Source organism: Lepisma saccharinum, chromosome 3 (assembly GCF_977018435.1).
Source record: "Lepisma saccharinum chromosome 3, izLepSacc3.1, whole genome shotgun sequence".
NCBI lineage: Eukaryota > Metazoa > Arthropoda > Insecta > Zygentoma > Lepismatidae > Lepisma > Lepisma saccharinum.
This window is the reverse complement of record NC_139231.1, coordinates 119,427,261-119,442,838: the sequence shown is the minus strand read 5'-3', so window position 1 is coordinate 119,442,838 and position 15,578 is coordinate 119,427,261. Positions and strand designations below refer to the sequence as shown.

Here is a 15,578-nt window from a genome sequence, read left to right as displayed (position 1 = left end):
GCCATCATCCAGGCGGCAAAACGGTCTTTTTTGAACGGCTGTAGCGTCGAATCGACGCACCAACGAGAAAAATGTTACTGAGAATAGTTGTTTGTTTTGATGTCCTCTATACGAATCTGTGGTCCGTGGGCGCCATTAAAATGACACCCTGTATACTTGGACATGCGCACAACAAATGTTATTAATTTCCTTCGCGGGTTCGAGTCCTGAAGCAACCGCTCTTCTTAGCGTCCATTAGCGCGCACTTTCGAGTGTTCCTTTGTGAATGCCTCTTGGGAAGTTTATTCAATCATAAATCCTCATCGTCGCGATTAACGTAAAGAGGCAAGAAAAAGCTGAAGAACATATAAATACAAGATTAAGTATAATTATGTATTTACAGCTGTACCTCGTGTATGAATGGATTTAAAAACTGTTACGATACTGTAGTCCTTATTCCTGTTACATTCTGTTACATTCATTTATTGAAAGTATAAGCATGGGTCAATTACAATAAACGAATGCTTGAAGTTAATTGAATAATTAGGTTGTATTGCAATTGATGTCGAGCTGGTAATAACACCAGTGTCTGAGAGCGCTGTAATTGAGCATAGAAACCTGGAATATGCCTCGTGGACGTACGATGAAGAAACTGGTGGGCATATGGCACGCACATACATCTACGTGTCGGAAGTTACGGTGATAGAACGAATTATCTATTCCGTCCGAATTTTGTTCTCAAGAACCTTTAATTGGTTGCTTACTCAATTTATTGAACATCGGTAATTTGTAAATTTTGGCTTTGTAACGCATAATTTGACTTTTTATTGCATAGAAACAACTCCTACTTACAACAATTTAATTTAATTTACTTACTATGTTGATAGGTATAACTTGTTTATATTCGTAGAGTACAAGTTCATTGAATCTTATGAACAAATTATTTGCATATATCTCATTTGATAAATCCCAAAACATGCAAATCGAAATTGGAACTCCAGCAGTTGAGCCTATAAATATGTATTTTATTACAAATATTTTCGACATTTCATTATTTACGGAACGAGTATAGAAATTTTCTCGTGTCAATCCAGAATTGAGAATTAATGAAAGTTAAATATTAAAGCTAAAATATTGAACCGAGTGTAGAGTGGGATCTGTGGACATCTGTCTGTTCAGAGATTCATGAATTGGAGGCTTTGTAACATAACATAGATATCAATTGATATCGATATAATTAATAATAAACTAGATTTAAATCTGACAGAATAGCAATCTTTATTCTTACAACGATACAAATTGACTACTTCTTGATAATAATTTATCTTCTTCAATAGTAAAACAAATCTTTATCGTTAGCAATATGGTGCTATATCTATTACTCTATCAAGGCCACTTGTAAAGCAATACTCTGTAATTCGATTGCAAAAAAGGCATTAGTTACTATGCCACGGCATCCGCATAATTATATAATGGGCTATATTATCTGATCTACCTCAACAAGTTGCAATTAGAATTTTCTTTAAAAGTGCAAGCACTAATATTACTTGTACTTCTTGCACAGAGGTCCTTAACAATATTGTCTACAGTAGATATTTTCCCTTTCTCTACAAAAATGATGATGATGATTAATATCTTGTTTCCACATTATCCCTGCTACCATTTTATGTAACAGCACTTCAGAACAAATACTAACAACGTTATGAATCTGACTTGACCTCTAAACTTTCCCTTCTTCTAATAAAAAAATAACTATGACATTCTAAAATTCGCTTATCGACTAGCATTCACAACATAATCCAATACAATACAAGTATTAAGATTTCTTTAAAAAAAACTAACATATTTTAAAAATAAATCCCCCAGACAGGCATGACAAATATTCAAGGTACTACGAATATAATAATTTGACAAGTTTTCACTCCGTTTCGATTTGCTCAGAGAAAGAATAAAGTTCGATCAATCACACATACAACATCGTTGAAATGCTTTAAATATTATTTTTTTTGAAAAATGTATATAAAATGAAAAACACAGCATGTAACAATGTAAACAATCTGAAACATACGTACGTATATTTGCTTACCTTGATTAATCGCTTATTGTTTAGGTAAAACAGATCACGTAAAAAAATATTGATCAAATTTACTTAACAGCGTTTGTAGAATCAATTTTTTTTAAATATATTAATTCGCATATTGTCCTTAACCCTATTGTAATTCATGAAATTATTTATATATTAGAAATCCCCCCTTGCCAAGTTAGAAAAGAAGAATGCTAACCTTATTCCTAAATTGCGATATGTAATATACAGTATCTTTAATACTTATTCTTGAAGCATATAGACTTGATATTATTGTAATTAAAGTCAAATGCTACTTTGAAAGAGTGAGCTTTTTCATTTCATGTCCACTTTTAGGTTATATACCTGACAATACTACAAAAAATATCGATCTATGTTTCGCTCATTAAATTTGACAATTCAGTTTCAAAATTGATATATAGAGAGAGATTCCTGTAAAATGTAGAAAATTTCCCCAAAGATCACAAGGAAGCTTACGAAATATAGATTTAGAAGAAATTCTAATAATAAGAAAATGTTTAGCATATTATGAAGATAATTATAATCATATCAACATTTTGAATTTGAGTAGACTAAATATATATCATTTAATAAACATGTAAATTAAAAACATATTTACACATAATAATGTTATAATCACTTAATCATAATTTTTTGTGCATTTCGCTACACGTAAAAGAAATATACATTAATGTAAACTTCCTGCACTTCTATATTTGTTTATCACATTATACTCTGGGTTTTGTTGTCACTAGTTTTGCCTTGAGTAGCAACTGCAACCTATTACACGTTGATATCATGACACAATTTGTTTTTATTTTCCTGTAAGAGTTGAGGAGACACAAGTGTCGAGATATCGATTTCTATCAAGTACAATCAGACAGGAGAGTTTATGGAAATTTGAACTTCGGTGATGACCTTTCTTTGTACCTTTAGTAATTTCCAAATGAAGACTAAATTGTAATTTCATTTTCATGTAGTACAAAGAATATCAGAATTTCTCATTGTGAGGCCAAATTGTTAATGAGTTTAGTGGTAGGTTGTCAAAAGTATCTGATACATTGGGGAGTTGTTAGTTATCTTGTCAGCAATCTTAGTATGTTTTCTGTAACTTCTATCAACTACTGGGTACTTTCTTATAAGTTGTTGTTTTTTAAAATTCAAGTGTGAAGAAGGTGCCAAGACTAACTGATATTGAGAAAGTAATGCAGTTAATTACAGTTCTCCTGCCTGGAGTTACCCATGAAAGAAATCTTAGTTTTTATGTTGAAAGAATTCTATTGCAGGTGTCATTAGTTTGAAATTATTTCAGGAAGTTCAAATATGATAGTACTCTTTGGATTTTTTCAAGATGAAAATAATCAAGAGTGTAGGGTGTGAAAAATTAGGAGTTGATAAATTATAAAATAGTTTAATTTTGTCTTCCTTAACAGAGTTTACTTGAGAAATTAAAATTTCATTATATACTTATATTCTTCATGCTATCGAGCTCGAACCCCTGGCTCAACCAAAGAAACAAAGAATGTAAAAGTCGTTATCAGAATGCTTATGATAGTAACACATCTGTATAGTTGGATTTCGCTGTTCTATTAGCTACGTGTACTCTAAGACATCTTTACGTACACGCCCTAAATGCTACAATTTAGTTTTGGTAATTTACCTCCAACAGTATTACCGAAAACTCCAAAGTAAGAGTAGCGTTTGTGTAGTTTGAGAAACCAAATCACTTTGTCTAAGGATTCTGAAACTGAGTCATCAAGAAGTATATCCTGCTGTGACTATGTTAAGCTTCAGACCTAAGTCTACCATTCCTCTAGTCGCCGAAACTCGCCAGATGGAGACTGCTGATATGGCCAACACGACGGCACACTCCAAGTACAGTGCGTAGATAGTCCTTATCACCCCTGGTTCGTTCCCGACACCACCAGCCGTCGTGAAGTCTAGCGGGAACAGAAAACACGAAGAAGGTCCTTTCCCTCTTGCCCACCCGAAGAGCAAGACTCCTAACAAATAGTATATAGCGATGGCCACCAAAGGCGACCATTTGAGCCATGCTGGCAGTTCGCCGTAGTCGGAAGAGTTTTCCTTGTATGTCGGTTTGGAATGGTGCGTTCTTCTTTTGGCTTGAGAAGGGGGCCGGGGTGCGTGCTTGGAAGCTACGGGGCCGGGCTGCGTTTGGGGGGATCTTTGGATGGGGGGTAACTGGATTCTCGTCCGATTTCTATACACTGCGCCGTCATTTCTCTCCTCCCTCGCGGGCAGAACCAGGACAGTCTTTGTTGACGATGAGGAAGGCCACTCCATATTCACCGAATCCGTTCCCACTGACTGTCTGCGCCACACTTGCGGCGTGCTAGTCACCGAATTCACTTCGGCGGGAGTCTGTCTCGAAGATTCAGGGTTACCCGTTTGAATGTCATTACCGTCATCCATGGAAGTCCTCAGTTGGTTCCTGGAAGATGAGTTCTGTGAACCATCCTCGCCAGCCTCGCCCCTGTAGCTGGCAGGCGAAGGGGTATCCTGGCGCGTCCTCATCTTGGGGGAGTTTTTAGAATTTTCCGTTGGCGTGCGGTTCCGTCTTATTATCGTCGGGAGGGACGGGCTCTCGAGCTCTATGGTCTCGGGTTCTGGTCCGTTCTTCTTCATTTGCTGGCGGTTGCCGCGCAACGCCAGCGCCGCTAGGGACGGACTCTTCCGTGACACGTGCTGTAGGAGGTCGGCAACCAATGTCCCGAAGTTGACCACCAGAAGCAGATGCAGTGGGATGCCCACGGCCGCGAACAAAACTGCAGCCATTCTCCCCATGGAAGTCCTTGGTACAGGAGCCCCGAAACCTGCAAGAGGAAAGCAAGGTGTAAACAAGAAAAATTTTAACCAGAGAATCAAATAAACAAGCAGGCTCAACATATTGGGCAATCACCCGCCGCCCTCCCTTCCTAGGTGTCGAAATGACAGTCGTCTTTTCTGAGTTCCAAAATAATAAAATATGTTTGTTAAAAAAAGTTTTTTCACATTAGACAATAAATAATCACATTAGCTACCTCTTTCATCAATCAACCTCCTGGCCGAATTTACCCAAGAGGTCAAAAAGCGACGTAAATAATGACACACTGACACATGTGTGTGTGTGTGTGTGTGTTCACGGAACTGAAATATCGAGATCAGTTAAGGAATTTGGTGGGGAGAATTATTCGTCAAATATACCAACTTTCATCGTGCACAGTTTGAAACTCTCCGCAAAATAACCAAAAGGCAAATTGAAAAAACTTACAGGAATTACATATCAGAAACAGAAAATTATATAAAACTCGATTTTAGACACTTTTGGTCCTTCGTCCAAAATAAAGGGAGGAAAAATACGTCCATGCCCCTCAAATACAATGACACTACACTAGACGATAACGAGGCAATTGCGAACGCCTTCGTCCAGCATTTCCTTTCCACCTATAAGAGCACGCCCGCGAATTACGACTGCAATTTAATCGAAGACCACGAAAAGATAGACGTAGGTGAAGCATTTGTACTAAACGCAGTCAGTATTGAAGATGTTGAAAAGGCAATAAAAAAGTTAAAACCAAAGAAATCCTGTGGCCCTGACGGCATTCCGCCCTACGTGTTAAAAGGTTGTGCAAGCTTATTAGCCCTACCCTTAATGAAAATATTCAAACCTAGCTACGTCTGTATTTCCCAGGAAATGGAAAACATCCACAGTGCGTCCCGTACCCAAAAGTAGTGGCACCGGTAACATTGAAGAGCATAGGCCCATATCTTTATTGTCTGCACCCGCAAAAGTTTTCGAAAGTATTATTTATCAAAGATTGTTGTCACACATATCCCCAGTAATATCTGCAAACCAACACTGCTTCGTCCCGGGTAGATCCACTGTTACGAACCTATCCCTCCTAAGTCATTTCGTTGCAACTAATCTAGAAGAAAGAAAGTAAGTAGATGTCATCTATACAGATATATCCAAAGCCTTCGATAGAGTAAACCACGATATTGTGTTGAGTAAACTCTCGTGTTACGATCTCTCCAAACCAGCACTAAATTTCTTTGCTTCTTATCTAAAAGACCGTAAGCAGAACGTATCTTATAATGGAATTTTAACAGAAGAGTTCGCAGTTTTCTCAGGAGTCCCCCAGGGTTCGAATCTCGGACCTCTGTTATTTTTAATTCTAATCAATGACTTACCAAAGTACCTGTGTGAATCATTCAGACTCTTATACGCTGATGACTTAAAATTCGGTAGGACTATTTGTAATATTGATGACTGCAAATCCTTACAAAATTAAATCAATACAGTAACAAAATGGTGCGAAATAAATTATCTTAATCTGAACATAGAAAAATGCTGCACGATGACATACTCGCGCAACAGAAAGCAAATTGAATTCAACTACAAAATAAATAACACAAAAATTAAAAGGGTTAACGAGATGAGAGATCTAGGAGTTACATTTGATTCAAAACTTACATTTGCAACACATGTTGAAAGGGTCGTAAATGAGTAAAGAGTTTATGAACAAAGAAATAATGAAAATAATATTTAACGCTTTAGTCCGAAGCAAAGTAGAATATGCAGCAGAAATATGGGCTCCTCAGGACAAAAAGTACACGCATAAAATAGAAATGCTACAGTCTAAATTCGTAAGGTATGCCACTTATAAAGAAACAGGCATATATCCCCGATACGAATCATACACTTCCCTCTGTAAACACCACAACCTGCCTTCTCTCAGCAAAAGAAGGAAGATGCAATTGCTCTGTTTCTTATACAAAATCATGAACAATAATATTCAAGTGCAACATCTTTTAGAACAAATACACATACGTGTTCCTTTCTCCAAGACACGATCCAAAGGGAGCCTCTTTTACTGTAGTAACAGAAGATCGAACATTATAAATAAATCACCTATCAGGAGAATGTGTGAACTGTACAACAGATGTTCCGAAAGGGAACCAAAATTAGACATATTTCACATGCCTATTGGGACATTCAAAAATGTTATTCAAGGAATGGAAGAATAAATGTCAACAATGTAAACATAAACGCAATATTTGTAAATATATATTTCTTTCGTAGTTTATACTCAATTACATATATGTACGTACTTTCTAGTGTGTCAATTATTTACAGGTCATTTATTACACACATAATTAATATATTTCTTTAATGTAAATAACTTCTATCCTTGATTTATCCTTGTTTATTTTATTTCCATATTTTATGTAATTTATAATATATTATATCAGTATCTTATATATATTGTACATGGTGGTAAAGATCTGAAATACTGAGTGTAAAGATAAATAAGAAATGTAGAACACTGTAATTGGGCATTCGCCTGTTGTGTTCAGTAATAAATAAATAAATAAATAAATATGGCTGAAGTCCCATGGAATCGGCATCTGTTGTATTTATTTATTGGGTTGTTTGGAAACCAATATCAATTGATTTGCCGTTAAAAAAATATAATTAAAACCCAGCGTCGTATAAAGTGGGTACCTGGAGGAAACTCTGGAGGGTAAAGGCGGCCAGGGGCGTGGTGCTGATTATATCACCCCCATCTTCGGCCCTGATCAAGAAAGTGTGTGCCCTAAGCTCACACCCCCTATACGCCTTTATGGCGTGGTGCATAGCACAGGGGAGCACTTTACTTTTTTTTAAGTTTTGCATATACACATTTATAAAATCAATCCGAAACAACACAAGTAATTTTCATCATGTAAAGTTTATACATACAACATTGTAATCATACAAATATAACAGTAATCGACCATCTTACAATTTGTGTTTTTTATTGTTTTATTCACAAAATTAATATATTTATATTTCTAAAAAATTAAATTAAAATAATTTTATTGACTTGATTCATACAATATGTAATTTTCAATCTATCTTTAGAATATACATATACATATACATATACACCACGACACCATGAACAAGTAGAGAAGTAGGAAAATAACTCTCTTTCATTCTTCGTTTTTGAATCATTTCGTTTCTCTCACACGATGAGATCGTTCTCAACTCATGCTCTCGTGATACGATAACATGAGTTCTCATATCAACTTAAACTAAGTCAGCCTAACCAACCTACAGAGTACCTAATTTTAGCACGTCAGCTGTTATGCTAAACACACGTCACATAAGATATTACGAAACTCAAAAGTCAGCTGGTGAACTGTCCCGTTAAATAAACCTTTAAACAGTTGGTCGAACAGATGGCGTAACGATCGCGCGAAAGGAATCGCGCATGCTTAGTAAATGGTTACGGGTAGGTGATAAACAGGGCACAAGGACTGGTACCTTCTGCAATTTCCATCTGTTCTTACGGCTCTGTACAGGCGATCACGGTCTGGTGAACGAAAAATCGAATCATGGACATACTGAGAGAATGCAACGCAATCAGGCAGAGGGGGACGAAGGAAGAGAATGAAGGATATAGAATGAAAAGAGTGTGTGTGTGTGTGTGTGAGAGAGAGAGAGAGAGAGACGTGTAAATAGGGAAAGAGAAAGAAAAACAGATTAAGAATGAAGGAAAGAAAAAGGGTAGAAGGAAGTATGAAAGATAAATGGGAAGAGAGGGAGAGAATGAAGTAAATCAATTTTTATTTTAACTAGCAATAGGTTCGAGATGAGACTTTACAGTGTCTCGTGCTCGTCTCATTTCGTGTGGGAGGAGGTCTATCTTGTTCTCGTTTCAGTTTATAAATACGCATCTCGTTCTCGGTCTCGTCTCGAGTCTGGAAATACGTCACATGGACAACATATACAGCTTGTTACTGCGCAAGCTCTTCCAGCGTATATACGGCAATAAGGCAAATATATTTTCTTAACGTTTTTTTTCTGTTGACGCCTGGTTTCATTGCTACGTTCATACGAAAAAAATGTAATTTTTTCCTGAATGTATGCAACCACGCTACCCACGTTCACAGGTGCCACTAATAAATTTTTAACTTTGCAATTCCAATAAACAGAATGTGTGATTATTGTCAATAAATAACTTGCCATGTTAAAATAATTTTGGTTTAGGTAAAATTTTGAAGTACCAAGTTGAAGTTTCGAAAGAGAGACCAAGATCCTCGGACAAAAAGTCTCGTCTCGTCTCGATTGTACTCAGGTCTGTCTCGTTCTTATCTCGAATAGTCTCTCAAAGTCTTACCTCGTTCTTGCCTAGGTACGTACAGCCACAGACACTTCTGAAATGTATCTAATCTTTCTCTTTAGGTAGTTGGAGAAATAGCACTCCAAACGGGTGGGGAAAAGAAGAAAACAGAGAGAGGGGGGAAAGAGAAAAATAAAGACAGCCAAAGAGACGGAAATGAAAAAAAGAGAGAAATAGATAAGACGAGAGGAAGGCAGAAAGAGAGAGAAAGCGAGGAAATAGATAAGGAGATAAAGAGGATGAAAGGGAGAAAGAAAGAATGAGTGACAGACAGAGAGAGAACGAGAAAACAAAAAGAAAAAGGGTAATGACAGCGAGAGGGAAAAATAAATATATGAAGGCAAGAGAAAGGCAGAGAGAGAGAAATAAGGAGGTAGAGAGAAAATAAAAAATAGCAAGAAAGATAAAAGAAGTTGAAACTGAGAAAGAAGCGAAGAAATAGAGAGAAAGAGACACATTGCAGCACTTATTTCCTGAGGTTGAATCAATTGAACCAGCAGGCATGAGTTTGAATTGGTAAAAATAATCTATTCGTAGTAATGTAATCTTTGAAAAACAAAATATTCCTTCCTCCACTGCTACTTGCTAACAAAGAACGCAGAAATTAGACTGACGATCCCCCGTCACACGCTTGCTTAATTCTTTCTCTTTATCACGTTAACCTTTGCAGGATTTCAAGCACTTCGAGGAGTCAGCCCGGCGCCTGTTATCATGCGACCGACCTTTTCTGTAGCTCGCTCTGAAACCTTGATAGCAGCGGAGGAACCAGTTCGTTACACGGCAAAGAAACTGAAACAATAATGGGATGTACAATATTTTAATTAACAATGTAATTACTTGATTTATTTTGTTTATTTTACTTTGCTTTTCTGCCACTTTTGGCTAATCGCAAAGGTGAGGATGAGTGATGAAACTGATGAAGGGACATACACAAAGAAAACCCATGCCCAGACCAGGATTCGAATCCGGGACCCCTGGCGTCGTAGCGCGCTGTGATAACCACTCCGCCAAGGAGCTCGGCAAAAAAGTAATTACTGAATTAAGATTTAAGATATCTCATAGGATAAGAACAATGCATTGACCTATCCAGGGAGTGCTGGATGTAATATTTAGTTTCTTTTATTTTTTTAAAAAAAAAAAGAAAGAAAGAAATACGAACAATTGATTACGGAACACAGAATACATAACCACGCCCCCTTACCATCATATCCCCACTGCTTACGAAATGTATGGGCACACCACTTGAATAATGTATTTAATGTGATCTCTATTACACACAAGAAATTCCTCCTCGGTAATAATGGGCTCGAATATAGCTGCGAATACTGGCTGAATGGAAGCAAAATAAAACTTTCTGTAAAACGTTGAGGTAACTTCACACTGTGGGGAGTAAAGATAAAAATAACAGAGCAGTAAAAAGAGAGCAGAAAATAATAGCAGAAGGAAGCAGATGAAAAACGTAGGAATTTACAGAATGTAAACAGTAGAACATTTGAAAAGAACAACAGAGAAATTATCGAAACAAACAAAATAAGAAAAATGAGAACCCAGAATCATGAATGAATTCAGGTTGTTTCGTTGTGTTTATCTATTATCATTGCATCATTTCATCATCCACTATGTCCATCGCGATTAACCCAGAAGTAGGGAAGCGAGATATTATTAAAAAAATAGATTTTAAAAAAAATTGAAATCGATGAAAACGTTATAACAGTGGAGGAGACAAGAAAATATTAACTTGAATTATTTTTTTAGATGAAGTAAACAAAGTAAGAAACAACCCAGGTCCTGGAATAGCCTATGAAATCATGCTCTATACGTTTCGAATTACATATCTCTTCATGTAAATGTCAAAGGTAAACGCAAAATTGTCACATGGAAACCAACTGACAGTCCATAAAACTGAAAGATATATCGTGGGGTCGTTTATTTAACTTGGCACATTTGATATTGATTCCTTCTAAAGCAGCGGTTCTCAACCTTCGTGAGCCTGAGGCCTTGTAAATTTGTGTTGTTTTTTAAGTCGATGCTCCGATTCCAACAATTTTACTCGCAGCTTTCTGATTTTTTTTAACTTTATACGTTAATTAGTATTGTCTTAAATAATATGATTTTAAAGAATGGATTTTTACGTTCCTGGTACCGGAGTTGTAATCAGCTTGTTTGGCGTTTTGTTTCAATTCTTGAAACTCCCACTGCGTGAAAGAAATATAATAATTGTGATGGAGAGTTCGCTTGATAACACTTATGCATCCCACTTTACTCGCAATGTAAAACCGTATTATATATTACCTCCCCTCTCTTGAAATTTTCAAGAAATGTAACACATGCATCGGAAAGTTAACATTCAAATCAGCCAAATACAACCTTGGTGACAATGAAGTTCGACCAGAAAGGAATATGTGATTAAATGCACAGAGGCATAGGCGGTGGAATGGGTGACCCGAAGAAGTGACGCATGTGTGTAACAGGAGGCATGTGAGCAGGCAAGAATCGTGATCCCAGCATGTTGCACCCAAGGTCACGTAAAGAACGAAAACGGGGAACTATACGCGTGACATTGAACTTCGACCAGGCACCAGACCCATACGGTAAATTCCAGATAGTGGCGCATTCGACGGAAGCAAGACGTCACGGACACGATAAGGGAGTCCGCCGTATATAAGCGCGTGCTGTGCACCGAGGAACCGCAGTGCATCATCACCATGGCCAGGGTAAACCTATTGACAACACCGTGAGGAGAAGAGTGGTGGAGTTGCAACGGGATGGACTCAGTGAACGGGAAATAGGGCGCCAACTGAACTTACCCAAGTCAACCGTCCACTGCATCATCAAACACCACCAAAATACGGGTACTACAGAGCTAGGTAAGGCCCCCGGTCGAAAACGCCTGCTGAGCGTGCGTGACCTACGGATATTTAGGCGCTATATCCAGACCAACAATCATGTTTCTGTGGCCGAATTATGACTGTGGACTCGAGAACGCTTTCACATTGAAGTGTCAACCAGAACCATTCGCCGTTACCTACAGCGATGCGGTTACCGAGTGTACAAGGCGAAACGTAAACCCTTCCTTTCCATGTTGAACAAAGGCAAACGACTACGGTGGGCACGAATGTACCGGGGATGGACATTTCGGCAGTGGAACAGGGTTTTGTGGACGGACGAACCCATTTTCAATGTTGTGTACGGGAAAATACGAAAAACAGTCATTTGTCGGATGGAGGAACAGAATGAAGCAAAATGTTATGCACGTCGGGTACAGAAACCTGCGTCAGTGATGGTATGGGGATGCATGACGGCATCTGGGGTTGGCCCACTACACGTCTGTGAGGGCATTGTGAATGCACACGCCTATACACGCATACTGGAGCGGCATCTTCCCACAGTGCGAAGGCACCTGTTCCACAGGCGGCGTCTCATCTTTCAACACGACAATGCCAGGCCTCATACACCGAGGCTGACAGAAGAATGGTTGACTCGCCATCACGTGCGAACTCTGCCATGGCCACCATCGAGTCCCGACCTCTTGCCTATTGAGAACGTGTGGCGTGTTCTTATGCGACGTGTGCAACAGAGGGGACCCACGACAGTGGCTGCTCTTATCGCCTGCCTGCAGGAGGAATGGCACCGCATCGATGTGGAATACCTTGAACGACTCGTCCGCAGCATGCCCCGACGCATTGCCACAGTTATTCGTCGACGGGGCGGCGTCACACCATGGTAAACAGGATCCCCTCTAACAGTGGTCGAACTTCAATGTCACGTGTAGATGGACGAAAATGTTTTATTTTGTGTGGACACCATACATTGCTGCGTTGCAGCGGAAATTTATGTTTTCCTTTGTTCCATGTAGCCTGCTGAATAAAATATGTTCAGCATATGCATGTATTCTCCTTCTTTCACAATGCACTCCTATATTTGTGACTGGTCGAACTTCATTGTCACTAAGGTTGTAGTCCCAAAAAAAGAAATTGCTTTCAGATTTTATAACTCACTTCTCGTGTTGAGAATGTAGTTGAAATGTTCCTAGATTTGTCTATAAAGAATGGGTTTGATCCTAGTAGTTCTATGACGTCAAAGTGGCAAGAAATTCTATTTCTGGATGATGATGTTTTGCTCCAAAGCCATGGGTTGAATTAAAGTGTGGCAAACCACGCAAGTCCATCCCGCTTGTATCACTCTCATTACTTTTTCCACCTTAAAAAAACGTTATTGTTCGTCGTCTGCGTTATCTCTACTTTCCCATCAGCAACCTACATAGGACTCAGGTGACACAGGAATCGATCTCTTGAGATCTTTCCTGCAGTGCAGCAACGTGACCCAAGAAGATGAAGATCTATCACCAGAATGAACGGGGAAAGGTGTTGGCTGAACTTACATTAAGAATTCCGTGCTTCTCATCAATTCTGTCTAGAAATTTTTCCAAAGCACTTGAGGTTTCTGATCTCACTAATTAAATCGGCAGGAGTAGATCAAACATGTTGTCAAGGTTGTAAACTGTGAAGGCTACAGATAAATTGTATGTTAGTTCCAGTGGCGTATAGTTTCTTTTTCGTCTAGAAGGTTATTACTTTCTTTTCCTTTATTATACTACCGTTTCTTTACTTTAGACTACAACTTTTCCTTTCTTTAAAAGACCGCTCGCTGCGGGGGTTAAGAGTCGCACTCAAACGATTGATTTCTTTCCACAGTGATTAACAATGGTTAAATCCGTAATATTTTAAACTATAAAGATATGAATTTGTCAAGTAGTGGAGTCAGCATTTCCATAAAGTAAAGAGCAAAGATTTCATCTTCAAGATACTAAATTCCAGTATGAAACTTGTTTCTGTGCTTTCAAGAATAAATAAATAAATAACGAGTATGCAATTTCATTGACAATGTAGTCTAAGACATCTCTCGTTGATCAGGGGGTTCCTATTTGTTTATAGAGTATAGAAGAACGTTTTTAACTCAAAATTAACGAAATTCTTCTTCTTCCTCTTTCCCCCTTTTGCCTTATAGCTTCGGGGTTGCTTCTATTCACTCCTTCATCTCTCCCGTTCCTTTGCCATCCTCTTCATTTATCTTATTCCTTTCTTTTGTCGTATTTCTTCTATTCCCCTTTCGAATGTCTTTCGGGGTCTACCTCTTGTTCTCCTTCCCTCTGTTCTAGCTTCCATTAATTGTCTTGCTTTCCTATCTTCGTCCATTCTTACATGTCCGAACCAGTTTAATTGTCTTTGTGTCAGTTTCTCTTCTATTGGCTTCTGATTTATTTCTTCTCTGATTCTTTCATTTCGTATTCTATCTCTTCTTGTTTTACCAACTATTCTACGGAAGCATTTCATCCCTACTGTCGTTATTTGTCTTACTTCATTTCCTCTTACTGGCCAGCTTTCACTTCCGTATAGTAAAATTGGTTCCACTACTGACTTGTACACTTGTGTTTAGGTTTGGTATCTATTCCCCCTTTTCCGAAAATGATCTGGCTTAGTTGGTAACGTAATTCTAACGACGCATAAAATATTTTGCAACATGATCTGCCTAACCAGTGCAATGTAAATAGTGGCACAAGAGCGTCACTTCCACAGCTAAAAATGTTTCAGGTACAGTCTACTGAAGATACAATTAGTCAAGGATCATCGAGGGGGCGGGACCCCTGTCTTGCCGCTAACGACGCCAGAGGCAGTTATGCACAGATTAGAAATAGGTTGTGTCCAGCAGGGATTTTTCCATGGAATGGGGAATTTTGGTGCTGAAAAATTACAGGAATGGGGTAAAAATGAAAACTCCAAAAATGTGAACTTTCAAGTTATAAGTTTAATTCATAGTAAAGTCTGGAGGTAGAGTTAAATTTTGTAAATTGAATGAGATGGATTTAATACATGCGTGTAGTAAAGATTTATCCACCCCCAATTAACATACCAATAAAACTGTTCACAAGGCCTAATTTGATGCTAAACTTGCATTCATATCATCTAAAATCGTTCGTACATCCTCTTACATCGAAATCTCCGGGTAAACATTCAATATATGCTTTGTCCATTCGTCAGTTTCACTACATCATCACTCATCCTCATCTTCGCAATTAGTAAAAAGTGGCATAAAAGCGAAGTAGAATAAACCAAATCAATCAATCAAGAGGTAAGTTTAAGTTCGAGGAGGGATTTTTTGGAATATGACAGGGAAATTTCCCTCTGGGCCAGGAACACCACTGGCCAGATGTTCTGATCGTTGAATCCTCGCTGGAATTGTTACGTGTAAAAACCTCACATACTGGAAATAACAGGAAAAAAGCTATGATATGAAACTGCATTTACCTACACCCCGTTATTTAGTTATGCAGAAGGGAGGGACGTGGC

General features: G+C 38.2%; 1 protein-coding gene across 1 annotated transcript in view; it reads right to left on the bottom strand.

Moving 5' to 3' along the window:
• Nucleotides 1–1,341: 1,341 nt before the first annotated feature.
• LOC145985368 (uncharacterized) overlaps nt 1,342–15,578 on the bottom strand; it is a 36,352-nt gene continuing 22,115 nt past the window's right edge. Inside the window, exon 2 of the mRNA XM_083119315.1 lies at nt 1,342–4,896. Within this exon, the coding sequence (XP_082975441.1) occupies nt 3,818–4,896 (1,079 nt within the window). The 3' untranslated portion in view covers nt 1,342–3,817. The remainder of the gene's footprint in view (nt 4,897–15,578) is intronic.